General features: G+C 36.9%; 1 protein-coding gene across 1 annotated transcript in view; it reads left to right on the top strand.

Annotated features, from left to right (window-relative positions):
* Positions 1-13,225, top strand: part of JMY (junction mediating and regulatory protein, p53 cofactor) — a 131,539-nt gene extending 118,314 nt beyond the window's left edge. The window contains 2 exon segments of the mRNA XM_084628362.1: positions 1,347-1,657; positions 7,707-13,225. Of these exon segments, the coding sequence (XP_084484488.1) occupies positions 1,347-1,654 (308 nt within the window). The 3' untranslated portion in view covers positions 1,655-1,657; positions 7,707-13,225.
* Positions 13,226-18,097: the final 4,872 nt, after the last annotated feature.

The following is an 18,097-nucleotide window of genomic DNA, read 5'->3' as shown; positions in this document are numbered from 1 at the left end:
TTATTTTTTAATCTTGCAATAAATCAGAATTTTTCAATTGTTTGACAGCCCTAATATAAATAAAAACATAAAAAGAAATTGCACACATTATATTGTGTAATAATATAAAAACTATAAATCTACCCTCTCCTCCCCAAGAGTATCTTTGACTTCTGCATCTGCACTCTCCCCACTAATTCATCTCCCATTGGATTTGTTTAACATTCTGAACTTCTACGTAGCTTCTGAAAGCTGAGTCTTTATAACGTTGATTTGCCAGAGAAACTTCACCCCTCACTCCCAAATGTGGGGCCCCATCACGGCAAATATATAAATAAATAAAAATGCTTGTCCAAAGCTCAGGATTGTTGAAATCCAGAAATGGATAACAAAGGATATCCTGATAATGTATTCCACAACACACTTGGGAGAATTGGAGAGAGTTTTTCAGCTATAGATAAATGTTTCACTTTGGATATGATATGCTGGTACATAGCTAGTTCCCATTGTTGTATTGAAAATACTATGCTGTTTTGTTTTTGTTTTTTGTCGACGCACTTAATCCTGGCCTCTATGTAATCTGGAGACCTGCAAAGCCAGAATCCAGTTGAAATACTAAGTTTGTTTCACAGGGGAGTAAAGCTCCAGGACTATAAAGGGCCCTCACTCTGTGCCTTAACATAGCTAAATTGCTGCACTGCTTGCTTTAATTGCTGGGGAGGGGAGCATTTGAGAAGGCTGGGATTAGTACTGTGCAAATCCACCGGCCAAAACCTCCACATTTCAGATTGGAGGAGAAGGAAATATATGCTGTTGCAGCTGACCACATCTGCTACTCCCGATGGCTTGTAGTAGAAGTCATGCAGTGGATACAAACCAGCTACCTCAGGCATGTGAGAATTCAGTTTCTCCTCTGGTGCTTGCATTACACAGAGTATGCAGCCCAGTCAGTTAAGTTATGTGCTCACTATCAGAGTTTCAGCCATGGGAAATAGACATCACAATGTATTTTGATTTTGTAACTCATTGTTTTACAGGCAGGAAAATTTACCTGCCAAAGTAGCCATACTGTATACCATATGCTGATGATGCTTGGTTTTCAGAAGTCATATTAAGGTGTTCACGGTACAAATATAATTTCTTCTTGACAGTAGAGAAAAATACAATTGGAGATAAAAACACCATTAGAAAGTTAGCACTTACCAACAGTTATATGGCGGTATCTAAAATACTACTGTTTTCCCTCTATTTAGGATGCAAAATTGCTGTGGTAACTACCCTTTGTCATATAGGAAATAAAAATGAAGATGCTGAAATGTGTAAATATCTTAAACTTAATACTAACTCAGTCTTTTGATTTGTTGCAGTGAGTTCCCCAATGGATGAGGTGCTGGCTTCCTTGAAGCGTGGTAGTTTTCACCTAAGAAAGGTTGAGCAGAGAAATCTCCCTCCTTTCCCCGATGAAGATGACGGCAATAACATCTTGGCACAGATAAGGAAAGGGGTGAAACTGAAGAAGGTGCAGAAAGATGTTCTGAGAGAGTCGTTTACAATTCTGCCTGACACTGACCCTTTAACACGTAGCATCCATGAAGCACTGCGAAGAATTAAGGAGGCATCACCTGAATCAGAAGATGAAGAGGAGAGTTTGACTTGCACAGACTGGGAAAATTAACCTGTAAATTTCTTACATTTTTAAAAATTAAATTTTATTTTGTTGACACTTATTTAGGAATACCTCCTAAGCTTGGGCTAGAAAGTCTAGGAGACTTAGGAGTGTGCCTAAATCATCCAATATATATAAACTGGTAAAAATGTGAATATCTAATCTGAACCACTGGTATTTGAAAGGGAGTTAATTAAACTTCTTATAAGGGAAATATATTTCTGGGCTGTTGCCAGAAATTTTTTTTGTGAACATTTTTTGCTAAACCAGTGACAAAAATTGTCCTCACAAAAAACCTACACCTCAGTATATTGACGGGACTGTACCTTATAAGATTGAAAAGGGCTTTCAGAAGTAATAATGCAACAAAATCACTCTTGAATATACCCCTACATTTACTAATGTCAAATGTTTTCTAATTGCTTCTGATGGGTAAAAATCCAGTGTATTTCCCGCTTGAAGCTAAATAATTACAAGTCAAAGAAGATTAGATTTGACTACTAAGCATATTGAAATCTTGTTGACTACCCTGTCTGTCTCTGTCTTTTTGGTGGCTGGCTTTTTGATAGCTTTCTTTCAGATCTGTGAACGGTCTGATTAGATTTCTAAACCATAAACAGTAAATATGCGAGTATAATTTACACCTCTGCTATGCATAAAATACCCCACAAATTTCCAGGCGTTATAGTTAGATGTGATACAAGAACAGAACTTAGACTTAAGATAGCTAGTTTTAATGAGTTCAGAACAATGTAGAAATAGCCAAGGAATTTTAGTTTTCAAGATTGTGGTGGTAGTCAAAAGACACAGATTCTTCTGTGCTACTCCTATGAACTGGACTGACAGAGTGCTATATTTCTGGAGCAAATCTGCTGATAGAACATGGCCATATTTAAATATAAATATAAATAAAAGGTTCAAATAAATGTATTTGTAAGTAAATAAAAATGTAAATCTAGATCAAGGAGAAAGGCACAAGTATCTCTAAAGAACTTATTTCAAAAACTTTCTAAGAAATGGACTCTCACAAGGTGTATAGTGAGTTAAAGGGAATAAATAATACATATTGCATTCAAATTACATATAGTGGTAGCAAAAGACACCCCATTTGTATGTTAATAATTAAGCAGTAATGCATTCCAGGGATTGAGAGCTTTTGGGACACTGCCACAGCTGGGAAATGACATTTAGTGCAAGTACCACAAGTATTAAAAAGGGATGGTAGCCCAGCAAAACAACCAACCTGTAGTATTTTACTGTGATGACAAATCTTTATTAAATTAAAGCCAATTTAATTTCCTATTCTAAATTTTAAAAAAGGAAAATAGTTACCTGACACCTGCCTCAAAACTATTATTAACTTCACAATGATTGCAGGTTTGGGTCCCTCATGATTTCCTATGGCCATTGTTATAATCAAAGATGATGATGTGGGCTGAATTGCTTTTTTAGTGTGTTTATTCTTCTGTCACTCTTCTTAGACATTTGGTTTTATGTAATTGTTTTGTAAGCCTAATTGTGTCTCTTTGAATCTTGTTTTCCTCTTGGGAAGAATACCCTTTAATACCTCAGGATATTGTAAACTTTTTGCTTTCCTCAGAATCCTTCCCTTTTTTTTAATCTGAGGTATTGATAGGGCACCAGTTGCCATCATCTTTTGTAAGCTAACGTTACCTTAACCTTAAATACTCTCACCATGAGAGTATACTTTTATGGTCCTTTCCCTTGTTAAGGACACAATCCTGCCAAATGCTGAGTTTTCAACTTCTACTGAAATCAGTAAGTTGAAGGTGCTTAGAATTTTATGGAATTTGGACTCTAAGTTCTGTAGAGATTTATACACACATTTGGCATTTGCATTCTACCCCCCTCCAAACTCTGTTATCATAAAAATACTTCAGTGGGGTGTAATTGTTTAACTGACAGTTTTTTGATAGATTTGTAATGGTTTGTGTTTAAAAACAAACTAACTTACAAAAACTAGGCTATGCTGAGGAATTGTATGAACTAATCTAGTTTCACGAGCAATAGACTGAAACATATGTAACACTATTCTCCTGAATTACTGTTGTTTTCACAGACATGACCCTACTTGATTGAATGTATAAATTGATTTAACAGAATTAATTACATAGTACTTCAAATAATGGTCTACTGCAGAAATTTCAGAGCATGTTTTGTAGTACAAGGAAATCAGTTTAATGCCAGGACCTGTTAAAAGGATGACATTGTTGATTAAAATTACATCTCTGGGGCAAAATACATTACAAGAAGGTATTTTATACTGCAAATGGGCATACATTGTGTACTGGCAGATATTATAAAAAATCATCTTTACTTAAATCTGTATAAGCTAAATTTTATACTGTAATGTAGTACAAATAATACAGTAAAAAATAAGCTTTAAGGCTAAATCTGAGCCCTGGTCTACATGGGGGGGGGGGCGGGAATCGATGTAAGGTATGCAGCTTCAGCTACGAGAATAGCGTAACTGAAGTTGATGTACCTAGATCGACTTACCTCGGTGTGTTCATGCCAGTGAATCGACTGCTGCCACTCCCCTGTCGACTCCGCTTGTGCCTCTTGTGGCACTGGAGTTCCAAAGTCGACGGGAGAGAGCTCGGGGATCGATTTATCACATCTAGACTAGACACAATAAATCAACCCCCAATACATCAATCGCTATCTGCCGATCCGGTGGGTAGTGTAGACCTACCCTGATACTTTCTCTATTTCAAACATATAAACTAAATTAATACAGTACATGGTAAAGAAAAGAATTAACTAAAAGGGAAAATAAGCAATGAATGAATGACTAACAGTTTAAGGGATTTCCCTTTATAACTGCAGTCTGAGGATAAAACAATTTTAAAAGAATCACCCTCACTAAAAAAAAAATTCAGTCTGTGTAAATTGAAATAAAATCTGAGCTGACTTGTTAGAAAGGTGTCCCTTTGGTTGATCTTGGGTATGTCTCTTCCTCATAATATAAGGAAGATGGTAAAATTGTTTGTGAATGCTTTGTTTTCTCGAATACGGATTACTTAGTTATAACTCCAAATAGCAGTAAAGATTTGGGGCGAAAAAAGTATAGTGGATGTGTAACAATTAGAACTGTAGATTTAATCACAGTTAACTCAAAAAAATTAATCACAATTAAAAAAAATTAGTTGCAATTAATTGCACTGTTAAACAATAGAATACCAATTGAAATTTATTAAATATTTTTCTACATTTTCAAATATATTGATTTCAGTTACGCCACAGAATACAAAGTGTACAATGCCCACTTTATATTATTTTTTATTACAAATACTTGCATTGTAAAAATGAAACAAAAGAAATAGTATTTTTCAGTTCACCTCATACAAGTACTGTAGTGCGATCTCTTTATCATAAAAGTGCAACTTACAAATGTAGGGGGTTTTGTTACATAACTGCATCCAGAAACAAAACAATGTAAAACTCTAGAGCCTACAAGTCCACCTAGTCCCACTTCTTGTTCAGCCAATTGCTAAGAGAAAAAAGTTTGTTTACATTTATGGGAGATAATGCTGCCCACTTCTTAATTACAGTGTTACCTGAAAGTGAGAACACGCATTCGCATGGTACTGTTATAGCTGGCATCGCAAGATATTTACATGCCAGATGCGCTAAAGATTCATATGCCTCTTCATGCTCTGGCTGTCGTTCCAGAGGACATGCTTCCATGTTGATGATGCTTGTTTTTAAAAAAAAAAAAAAAAAAGTGTTAATTAAATTTGTGACTGAACTCCTTGGAGGAGAATTGTATGTCTCCTGCTCCATGGTTTTACCCACATTCTGCCATATATTTCATGTTATATCAGTCTCGGATGATGACCCAGCACACGTTCTTCATTTTAAGAACACTTTCACTGCAAATTTGACAAAATGCAAAGAAGATACCAATGTGAAATTTCTAAATATAGCTACAGCGCTTGACCCAAGATTTAAGAATCTGAAGTGCCTTCCAAAATCTGAGAGGAACGAGGTGTGGAGCATGCTTTCAGAAGTCTTAAGAGCCACACTGATGCGGAACTACAGAATCCAAACCACCAAAAAAGAAAATCAACCTTCTGCTGGTTGCATCTGACTTAGATTGTGAAAATGAACATGCGGCGGTCCACACTGCTTTGGATTGTTATCATGCAGAACCCGTCATCAGCATGGACGCATGTCCTCTGGAATAATGGTTGAAGCATCAAGGGACATATGAATCTTTGGCGCATCTGGCATGTAAATACCTTACAATGCTGGCCAAAACAGTGCCATGCAAACACTTGTTCTTACTTGCAGGTGACATTGTAAACAAGAAGCAGGCAGCATTATCTTCTGCAAATTTAAATGAAGTTGTTTGTCTGAGTGATTGCCTGAACAAGTAGGACTGATTGGACTTGTAGGATGTAAGTTCAACTTTCATCATAAAGAGATTGCACTACAGTACTTGTATTAGGTGAATTGAAAAATACTATTTTTTGTTTTTTATGGTGCAGATATTTGTAATAAAATACATATAAATTTAGCACTGTACACTTTGTATTCTGTGTTGTAATTGAAATCAATATATTTGTAAATGTCAAAAACATTCACAAATATTTAAATAAATGGTATTCTGTTATTAACAGTGTGATTAATCATGATTAATTTTTTTAATTGCTTGACAGCCCTAGTAACAATGTTTTATAAGTACTTCATAGGGTGCTCTGTGTAATATATATTGATCCTAATTTATTACTCATATAGAGTCTTAAAAATGCATGTGTTTTCAAACAAAGACTAAGTCCTTATCCCAAGGAGCTTATAAAATAGGGTATGATAAAAAATAAGGGTGACTTATTTGGGAGCTGTGGAGAGGGTGGCGTGAAAGGAGTATTCCTTTTTTCTTGAATTTTGAGGGAAAAATAGCATTTATACAAGTTTTAAAAGAGGAAGCATGTGAAGTGTAAAACTGAGAATTTAAAGTGGAATGTTCGGTTTCTCTGCCAGTTTTAAAATGTAGTGTTCATCTCAGACTAACTCACTAAGAGGGGAGTTGAAACTTCCATTTCTTATTCATATTTTCTTTGTCTTTGTCTTCAAATAATTACCTGTTTCTAAGACCTTAAATCACACAAACTGTCCCTTTAAAAAAAAAAAGTCCTCCTTGCACTTTCTGAAGCACTTAATTTATACTTCCTTGCATAGAGTATAATCCTCTGTTAATTGTATGCTTATGCCATAATGAAAGGCAAAAGTGGAATATTGATGCACTATTTTAAGCATTTTAGCAACCCTTGTATACTTTCACAAGAACTTATTTTAGAAGTTCTATAGATGAGATTGTAATTTGAAAAATAGTTATAAATATACAGAATGAAACAACACATGAAAGATTAAATCTGGCCTGTCAGAGGTTCCAACTACGTTATGTGAATTAGCTTCTGAAACTAAATTTTTTCCATTGATGTCTTCCCTATAATTTCTAAATCTCACAAGACAATACATGAGTCAGCTGCATTCATTTGAATCACTACCAGAAGATGCAGTGACACACAGAAAATTGTTGATGCTCAGAAAATAGCCAGTTGGAAGTTTTAGATCCTTTATACTTTTAAGATTGCATAGTCTCTGTCAAAGAAGTTTGTTTTGACTTCAGTCATCAATCAAATGCTGTAATGACGTAAGAGCCCAGATTCTCAACTGAGACCAAGGAATGCCCAGAGCAACTCAGGGAAGAGGTGACTTTAAGATTTTTCTAGATACTTTGATTTTGGGCCAGCTATGTGACAGTGCAGTCCCCTGTAGCAATTTAGAGCAACCTGAGAGTGCTCTAACTTGTATTGGCTGCCAATAACCCCAAGAGGGCATAGTGAAGGCCTGGTTGTGCCCCATACACTGGTTGCTGGGATTGGTAGGAGCCACTCTGATGGCTCTAAAACACTGGAATTAGTGAGAATCTAAGGGTTTAGAAATGCTGCTTAATGTATTTAATGGAGGGGATTTGTACAGTTGAGATTAAATTATGTTTTTCAGTTATTTTTTGTTATGTTTTTTTACACAGGTGACTAGCAGCCACTGAAGCAAGGAAAAAAAAACAACAACAAAAGAATAGCCCACAGCTGGAGATCAATCTTCCTCTTCATTTCAGAAAATTAAAAGCCAGCAATTTTGACCATCAGCTGCATAGTAGAAAAAAGGCTTCCTTTGGCAAATGATGTGAAAAAACGTGAAACACTGATTTTTTTCAGATTATTTTTTATTCATTCCACAAGTGCAAGGTTGGACAAAAAGCTAAGTTGTTTAATTATGCATTTTATATAACTGTAATGAGAAAAGGGTCTTCAGGATGTTCTCAATTCTTTAAGCACTTTTTACATTTGTGTTAGTATATATGGCCAGTTAAGTGAGGGAACATTTTAAGTGGGAAGAATGCTGCATTGATAAAGCTACCAGGGGATGCAGTTAAAACATCAGGACAGCTATGAAACCTACTTTTCAGTGCACTGAAAATATCATCTGCTTGAAAAACAAATTTAATAGCTGTTCCACAATAGCTAAAATTCAGATAGAGATGCAAGTAAGATCTCTTTAGTTATTCTTCTCACTGCAAAGAAATGTGTTAGTATGAAAAATAAGAACAAATGACTGTACAGTCTAATAAGTACCATAACAGTGGAATACATGTATTTAAGAATGTATGTGTTTACAATATGGTACACTTAACATGGCATATTACAGCACCTTTTTAGAAGGTCAGATATAATCTTACACCCTACATTTTAAAAGTAGATTTTCCATGCTCTTTTAAACAGTAATATTTAGGTGAGATGAACTGAGTTAATAGTTATACCATACATACAAACTTGTTATAAGAAGCAATATTTTGTAATTTGATACTTAAAATTATTTTTCTCTGTTAGCTTGACTTGTTCTTGTTTGATTACTGTAAGTAACCTTCTTTACTTTAAGGAGAATGCAGGACTTAAACATATTAACACCAGTTATGAAAGTTATGCTTCTCTGTTAATTGTTAGTATTTCCTTTAGTAGCTACAAAAAATTGTACATCATACCTAACAGCCTGTTTTGCTGAAAACTACACTTATTGCTCACTGTATGTGTCTCTAAAGGAGGGGAGAGTACAATTTTCAATACGGTGAGAACTTAAAAAGAAATAATCCTAAACTGCATGACTAATAGCTGCGGGCAGCTAGTTTTATAATGCCAGAGTACTTAAAAGTACATCTTATACAGAGTTATAAGTAATCTTGTACCATGTTGAAGGCTCCATGTAATGTTTGTTAGTTGAGAAATGCTCAAATTCTATGACAGTCTTGACCAGCATTTTATTTTCATTAAAATTTTATGTACTGTTTGAGAGACACGCCACCCCTTTCCTTTTACAAAATTATTTTTGTGTTCAGTATTCATTTTATGAAGGACAAATTACTGTACTCCATTTTCATTTAGAAGCAGATTCATGAATTGCTATTGTTGTGTAATGGAGTACATATTCCTCTTAAACTTTTATAACAGTTCTTCTTAAAATAGTTGTGGGAGCAAGAATATTTACCTTGGCAATAGGTTATATAACCAAAATGAACCTCAGATCTTGGAACGTTTAGGCTGTTTTACAATGATTGTCCTGAATAATAAAGATCTGTCATGTTTTGAAAGATAATTTGCCACTCTATACTTGGCATTGATAGGCATTTTTCTTGATTTTTTTTTTGCCTTATTTATAATGTTTAGTGAAACATTTTCATTTTCAAAAGGAATGCTTATGAGCAGCATTTTTCAGAAATGATACCAGTTTTGCTCCAGGTATCAGCTTTTGGGGCAGCATCTTTCTTGGACAGAGCATCAGTTCTATGACACATCCATCATTAGCTTGTCAAGGACCTGACAACCTAAGTTCTTCCCAGTTTATTTCTATGGTTTTACATCTAACTAATAATTTCAAAATGTATCATGTGTAATCATTTAGCATAGATCATAAATGTAAGTAGTTTGTGTGCCTGTGGTGTACAGGCATCCATATTCCAGATTATATTACACTATAAACTGGGTCCAGTGCATGAATTTTTAGCTGTAGCACAAAACAGAAGTATCTGCAAATTACGATAATATAGTGTATGTCAGTGGTTCTCAAACTAGGGCCGTCGCTTGTTCAGGGAAAGTCCCTGGTGGGCCGAGCCGGTTTGTTTACCTGCTGCGTCCGCAGGTTCAGCTGATCGTGGCTCCCACTCTCCACTCTAGCTGAGTGCTAGACCAACAGCAATGGTGGGACATCAAGTATGTCTAGTTTTTCTTGCTGCAAGAAACCAAACTGCAGATTGGACAGTGTGCATAAAACACTGGCAAAACTTTTGAGTTGGGGGGGTGAATAGTGTAATTTGAAAAACAGGAATAATGTTCCTTCCCCTTGACTAAATTTATTATCCACAAATTTATCACTGTACAGGGAGATGTTTAAATAGCTCTGTACTGTGTTGTACTACAGAGTTCTCAGGTTTATCTACATATGATTTGTCAACTTTGCATTGAAAACTTGTTCATGATTAAGAATAAACCTGTCCTTGATACATATATATTTAGTTAAAATATTAGATTCCTGACTGAGTCTGTATACACTGCTTATTCATAGAAATATCATATTTTATGCACATACACACAAAAGATAGCTGCTGTGCTGAGAATAACAGTTTATATCAAATTCAAACTGCAACTTTAAAAGGGAAAGATGGGGTGTGTTATCTACAGCATATTAAAAATCAGATTTTAATCTAAAGTAGTTACTGGATGTCACAGTTTCAAACAGTTATTCAATTTAATAGCCATTTACAATTCCATGCATAAAAATACTCCTAGTGCTTTTAGATAATGATATATACTGGTATTGCAAAAGAAGTTATATGGGGAAAGTCCAATTACTTTCACAAGAGTTAGAGAAATTATGACAATCCTTGCTAGTCTGGCACATCTGTGACTGACAGTAAGTTTATTGAATAGCTCTGCACTTGAGATACCATGGCAAACATCACTATGGGGATAGCATTAATACTTACATGTGTACAAGAGGAAAAAAAGTTTTCACATAAAAAGATCACTAGAGATTTTCAGTATTTGCTCTTCATGGATGCACTACATCATTTCGCTGCATTGTTCTTTTTCTAGCCACTGATCTCCAACAATTTCTCATCTTTTGCGCATTCTACATTCCAGGAAAACTTGCTTGTTTATTCAAAATAGAGCAGTTTGGTAGTGAAATGGGTTCACTGAGGTAAGGAATTGGAATTTCCCAATCTGAAATACATATAAATTCAGGAAGCATGAGTATATACTGTACTGTGGGGACTGAGAATTTATCAGTGAGAAAAAAGAATTAAAACAGTTTATTTCTATTAGAGCAACCAAAAATGAAAAGTAAACAATAGTCTTTTGATCAGGAATTTCTGTACCTCCCTCACTGTGGTCCCAAAATCCATTAAAAATGACTAACATTCTTATTTTATTCACTTTTGCATATTATGTTTGCATATTTTGAGTGGGATTTAGTTTTTAAGCATAGATGAAAGTTTTGTTTCTCTTTTAAATGTTACTTTTAAGATTTCTTTCAAAAGTTTAGCAGCCTGTATTCTACAACACGTAGCTGTAAAATAAGTAAACTTGATCCGATATTGTGGTGTTCAATGGCTGCATCAGGGACTTTGGGTTCAATAGACTTCATCAGATTCTTTGTAAAGAATCACTTTGCCTTTCAGCATTATGTTCTCTAAAGTCAAAAATCTTCAAACTATGAGCGGTTCTTTATTGAAATGCAACCAATTGAGACGAGGAAGCAGAAACTTCCATTAGTTAATGTTCTCTTTTATTCCCTTCGTTGCACTGAATTTAAAGACTGTAACTGTAAATTAAGGTTTAAGCAGCTGTTTTCATTGTAATACTTATGTACTTACTTTACCTGTGTTATTTCTGGTAATGATCCCGTAAGCATGAAGCAAGATACTGTGTATAATGTTAGAGAATCGATATGCTACAGCCAAGCAAGGCTTATTGTAAAGAGAAGCAGTAAGAGCTGGAAGTATCTTACTGAGAGAGCATGTTGCATTTGCTGAATGCTATTGGAGTATATAGGAAAGTAGGTTCATTCTAAAAAGTGCTCTTTGGTATAGTGAAGCACATTGACCTGTCTTGCTGGCTAATGCTGTGTAAAATACAGCAGTGGCTGTTTTTATCCTATAAATATACTGTAATTTAAAATTTTCCTACAAAATGCATTTATATTTAATTGCTGCCTAAAACATCATGTATTAAAGGTTAGAATTTTTAGGAGGGGGCTGGGTATGCCAGTGTATTTTGGGAAGAGGGGGGTGTTGTTGTGTATATTATTCTTTGCACTGCCCATTCAGTTACGACTTCGTCCAAAATTCCTGGCTTTGACCATGGTGAATCTGCAACTTGGGATTTACATAACTTTAGTGTAATTCATATCTTCTAAAACCTGTGTCCTTGGGCCTTATAATATTACCAAAATGGTCTTCCTTCCCTTCCCCTCTGTGGATTCTCAGATATCTTTAAATATGGACCATGACCAATTTGTGACTTTATTGGACCTATAATTATGTGAATGAGGAAAGACTGCCTACAGCTGATAGAAAAGATCACGCTGGGGGTGTCTGTTAAAAGAAAAACCTTGACTGGGCACATATTGCTCGTTTATTATCTCAGCGGGTAGGGTCCCAACTAATATGAAGCACAGCATCAAGTTTTTAAATAATTCATCATGGCTTTTATTCAGGTTGTGCTTGGTAATTCAAAGGTTCCACAGTAATTAATTAACCGGTAGAGTTGCTTGATTTTCAAGTCTTCACATCCATTGGAAGATACTTTTCACCCTCATGAATTGTGGAGAGGTATGTGATTAGAGACAGACTCACTGTGACCTCTCCATACATGTTTCTGTGGTTGCTGCCTACTTTACAAGTTATCTTATGTATTTTTAAGTGCAGAGCCACAAAGTTAGTGACATGCAGAAAGCTGCAGATTTGTATGAATAAAGGGTTAATAAAACTGACACTTTCTAACTTTGGTTGAATAAATCAGAAATAATCAAATGGAAAACTGATTCACCATCCACTAGCTTTGTGCAATATTATGAATAGAATCAAACACTAGCACATTGTGCTTGGCTTTAAGAAAGTCTTTAACACAATTATATTTAAATGAACATTTTAAATGCACATTGTATTATAAAACTACTCCTGCAAATTTACAGTACCTAAGAATGCTCAATGTTCTAAAGTATTAAGCAACAAGTGTAAAAAATAAAAACTAAGTGAGCATTTCTAGCAATACCTGAAAACTAAAAAGAAAAAAAATATTGGTTTGACTGTTTGCCTTTTGCTCTCTTTCTTTAGTACAGCTTTTCTGTAATTATTATTATTCTGTGTATTTCATGTTTTTACTATCATGACTTCAAAGTTAAACCTGTACACAAAGTACCAAATCACCTTTTTCTTGTACATGCGATGTAACAACATACTCACAGTTTTGGTGCTTAAAAATGATTTTTTTCTTTAATAAAGGATATTTATTTGAACACTTGTTTGATCTGAGATTGTATCTCCTCCACTTTTTAAAACAATCAACACCATTTAGTTCCCAAGATGATACTTATTTTTATGAAACATTATCCTTCCATTTCTATAGCATTCTTAACTGCTGATGGCAAAATTTAACACTTAGAAGTGCCTAACTTCAGCACAGGTGTATGTCAGGCTGCTGAAATGCTAAATTCCTGAGTGTTTGTATTATCACTACACTGTTGCATCAGTGGATAATTATTAATGGTTGGTAAAGAGACACTGAAAAATTTTGCATTTATTTATGCATCCCTTTATGGAACTAAGTAGCATCTACATCTTATTGCGGAATCAGAACAAGCCTCCAACTGCAATTTAAAAAGTTTAAAAAGACCTGAGTTAGAATTAAAATAGACTCAAATACAAAAATGAGTTTTTAGGATTTCTATACAGTTTGCCTTTGCTTATTGGAATATGTACAATATAATCTTCCAGAAACAACTAAGAGACCAGATAAGTCTGTATTATATGAGTATGGACTGCCTACCTATCTCTGTCTTTGCTATTCCCTTATATTATTACAAAAAATAAATCTGCATTAAAAGGGTGTTATACAGATTGCAAGGTCAAGCACTCAAATGTTAGGAAATTCCCATTCAGCCTTCTTTTGTGTATATGTTTGGATTGTCTGATCATATTTCATCCATAGTATCCATGCCTAATTTCCAGTGATTGTTGATGTGTGGACCTGTGCTTACATTAGAATGAAATTTGTGGTTTTGGCATGATTCAAAATGTTGCTGACAATGCAAGTGCCAGATGGAAAAGGTGATGGCTAACAGTTTGTGTCACCCAAACCTGAACAGAATTCCATGGGACAAAGAAAAGGCCGAAGGATCTTCTCCCTGCCCAATTTTGCAAGCAACAGTAGTATGAGTACTTAGGTATCGTATAATGGCAAGTGTCAGGCAGCCTAAATATAAGGCTGGTTACCAGCTGCTATAGTACTGTATGTACAAAATGCTTTTATAGTTGTTTTGAAAAGATTCACCCATTTGTTTTCTGGGGGCAAGGCAGGAGGGGAAGCAGTTTAGCTAGGAACCAGAAATAGGTACCGGGGTGAAATTTCCAAAGAGAAACTATTACCTTTTGTGTCAACTGGCTGATTTAAGTACCTCCACAAAATGGACATAAAGATAATTTCTGTGTATCTATCTTACAAAAATATTAAGTTACTACATTACTGAATATGGCCATATACCATTTACTTATATACTGAGCCATTTTTCCTTATATTTCTGTTTGATATTTAGGATCTACACCCATGTAAATCCACTTGCAGGAATCTGCTATTAAGTTGTTAGCTTGTGGGGGCAGGGACTCTGCCTTTTTATATGTGCAAAATGCATAGCAGATTGTTGTTGGAAGCACCACAAAGATTGCTCAATTATTCCCACATTAAAAAAAAAGTGCACTACGGTTACATTGGATGTGCAGTTATGCTTTGCAAAGTGTCTTTGTACAAAATATGGTATTCTTGAGACAGCGGAGGAACTCAACTTTCTAAATTAGCCGAGTTTACACTGAGATTTTGGAGGGCATGTCTGGTACTGTGGATTGTGCCTGGGATTTACTCAACAGTTGCAATCATCTTGGTATCATTTTTTGTGACTGATGTCCATCTGGACCACTCTTTTAACCTTGGGATACATCTCTACCCGCTTGTCCCTGACTGCTGCAGCAATGTACTTACTCTTTCCTGGCGTTTTGTACTTACTCCGTAGGTTCCACTGACTTTTCAGGCCATTCCATGTGATGAATCAGCAGTTGAGAGCAGCATGGGTGGAGACTGCAGGGTCTCTTCTGGCATAGGTTTGAGTGGATGAGCAGCTCCTCTGTGCACACTTTCATCTTAATTGATATGTCCCTATCTCAGCAGTGTATTTTTAATGTGTACAACAGAACCACTGCACCCTAGGAACTGAGCTACTCCTTGCAAGTTAGATTGTGTGAATTAGTGAATAGATCAACAAGCATACTAAGAAATGAAATGATTATTACCAAATGTAGCTAAGGTCACTACTGTACTAGAGATATGCTAGATATAAAGGATAACTACTCACTAGAAAGCCACTGTCACAATCCTCTTTCCAGTCCTATAGGAATAAAGCATTACATCAGGCAGTTATCTCCACCAAAGGGGGACGTAGGTTATCCACCTTCACAGCAGAAAATGAAAGAAGGGAAGGAAGTTTTATGCAAAACCAACCCACTGAGGGTTCCTTTTCCCATTGCTCCTCTTCCTGTTATTCATCTTGGAGAAAACCTATTATGTTACACCTAGTGCCACAGCAAAAGGAAAGCCTCTGTGAAACAAAATTTTTGAGGACACTTCCATACACACAAACTGGAAACATCTGAACTGATCATGTGGTTGTGCTGCAGTTCCTGTCCACTAAAGCTTCAGCTTTCTGCTTACAATACACTTGTTTCTCTGCTCAGCACAATGCTCTAAGAGGGCAAGCTTCTGTCCACTTTTCTATGGTGGAGGACTGCAGGTAAAATGTGTTTTTGGTTGCTGAGATGCCTTCCTGTCCTCCTCTCACACCTAGATTCTCATTGAATCCTGTCTCATTTTCTACAACTTGTCCAATTCTGCATCACCTTTTCCATCCCAACTGCCAACACTTTCCTCCACACCTTTAAAAAGAAAAGGAGTACTTGTGGCACCTTAGAGACTAACAAATTTATTTGAGCATAAACTTTCATGAACTACAGCTCACTTCATCAGATGCATGGTGTCCCCTGAATAGATATGTGGACACAGTTGGCAACTGTTCAAGGGCTTTGTTGCAAGGATAGGTTCCTGGGTTTGTGTGTTTGGTGTGTGGCTGCTGGTGAGTATTTGCTTCAGGTTGGGCGGCTGTCTGTAAGCAAGGACTGGCCTGCCTCCCAAGATCTGTGAGAGTGATGGGTCGTCTTTCAAGATAGGTTGTAGATCCTTGATGATGCATTGGAGAGGTTTTAGTTGGGGGCTGAAGGTGATGGCTAGTGGTGTGCTGTTATTTTCTTTGTTGGGCCTGTCCTGTAGTAGGTAACTTCTGGGTACTCTTCTGGCTCTATCAATCTGTTTCTTCACATCAGCAGGTGGGTACTGTAGTTTTAAGAACGCTTGATAGAGATCTTGTAGGTGTTTGTCTCTGTCTGAGGGGTTGGAGCAAATGCACTTGTATCGTAGAGCTTGGCTGTAGACAATGGATTGTGTGGTGTGGTCTGGATGAAAGCTGGAGGCATGTAGGTAAGTATAGCAGTCAGTAGGTTTCCGGTATAGGGTGGTGTTTATGTGACCATCGCTTATTAGCACCGTAGTGTCCAGGAAGTGGATCTCTTGTGTGGAGTGGTCCAGGCTGAGGTTGATGGTGGGATGGAAATTGTTGAAATCATGGTGGAATTCCTCAAGGGCTTCTTTTCCATGAGTCCAGATGAAGATGTCATCAATGTAGCAAGTAGAGTAGGGGCATTAGGGGACAAGAGCTGAGGAAGCGTTGGTCTAAGTCAACCATAAAAATGTTGGCATACTGTGGGGCCATGTGGGTACCCATAGCAGTGCTGCTGGTTTGAAGGTATATATTGTCCCCAAATGTGAAATAGTTATGGGTGAGGACAAAGTCACAAAGTTCAGCCACCAGGTTTGCCGGGATACTATTCCTGACCGCTTGTAGTCCATCTGTGTGTGGAAGGTAGGTGTAGAGGGCTTCTACAACCATAGTGGGTAGGATGGTGTTTTCAGGAAGATCACTGATGGATTGTAGTTTCCTCAGGAAGTCAGTGGTGTCTCGAAGGTAGCTGGGAGTGCTGGTAGCGTAGGGCCTGAGGAGGGAGTCTACATAGCCAGACAATCCTGCTGTCAGGGTGCCAATACCTGAGATGATGGGGCATCCAGGATTTCCAGGTTTATGGATCTTGGATAGCAGATAGAATACCCCTGGTCGGGGATCTAGGGGTGTGTCTGTGCGGATTTGTTCTTGTGCTTTTTCAGAGAGTTTCTTGAGCAGATGGTGTAGTTTCTTTTGGTAACCCTCAGTGGGATCAGAGGGTAATAGCTTGTAGAAAGTGGTGTTGGAGAGCTGCCTAGCAGCCTCTTGTTCATATTCCGATTCATGACGACAGCACCTCCTTTGTCAGCCTTTTTGATTATGATGTCAGAGTTGTTTCTGAGGCTGTAGGTGGCATTGTGTTCTGCATGGCTGAGGTTATGGGGCAAGTGATGCTGCTTTTCCACAATTTCAGCCTGTGCACGTCGGTGAAAGCACTCTATGTAGAAGTCCAGTCTGTTGTTTCGATCTTCAGGAGTCCACCCAGAATCCTTCTTTTTGTAGTGTTGGTAGGAAGGTGTCTGAGTTAGTATGTTGTTCAGAGGTGTGTTGGAAATATTCCTTGAGTCGGAGATGTCAAAAATAGGATTCTAGGTCACCACAGAACTGTGTCATGTTCATGGGGGTGGAGGGGCAGAAGGAGAGGCCCTGAGATAGGACAGATTCTTCTGCTGGGCTAAGAGTATAGCTGGATCGATTAACAATATTGCTGAGTGGGTTAAGGGAACCACTGTTGTGGCCCCTTGTGGCATGTAGTAGTTCAGTGTCCTTTTTCTTTTGTAGAGAAGCAAAGTGTGTGTTGTTATTGGCTTGTCTAGTTTTTGTAAAGTCCAGCCACGAGGAAGTTTGTGTGGAAGGTTGTTTTTTTATGAGAGTATCCAGTTTTGAGAGCTCATTCTTAATCTTTCCCTGTTTGCTGTTGAGGATGTTGATCAGGTGATTCCGCAGTTTCTTTGAGAGCGTGTGGCACAAGCTGTCAGCATAGTCCGTGTG

Source organism: Lepidochelys olivacea (assembly GCF_965140295.1).
Source record: "Lepidochelys olivacea isolate rLepOli2 genome assembly, chromosome: 5".
Lineage (NCBI taxonomy): Eukaryota > Metazoa > Chordata > Testudines > Cheloniidae > Lepidochelys > Lepidochelys olivacea.
Note: the sequence above shows the minus strand (reverse complement) of the source record. Positions and strands in the feature narration are given on the sequence as shown.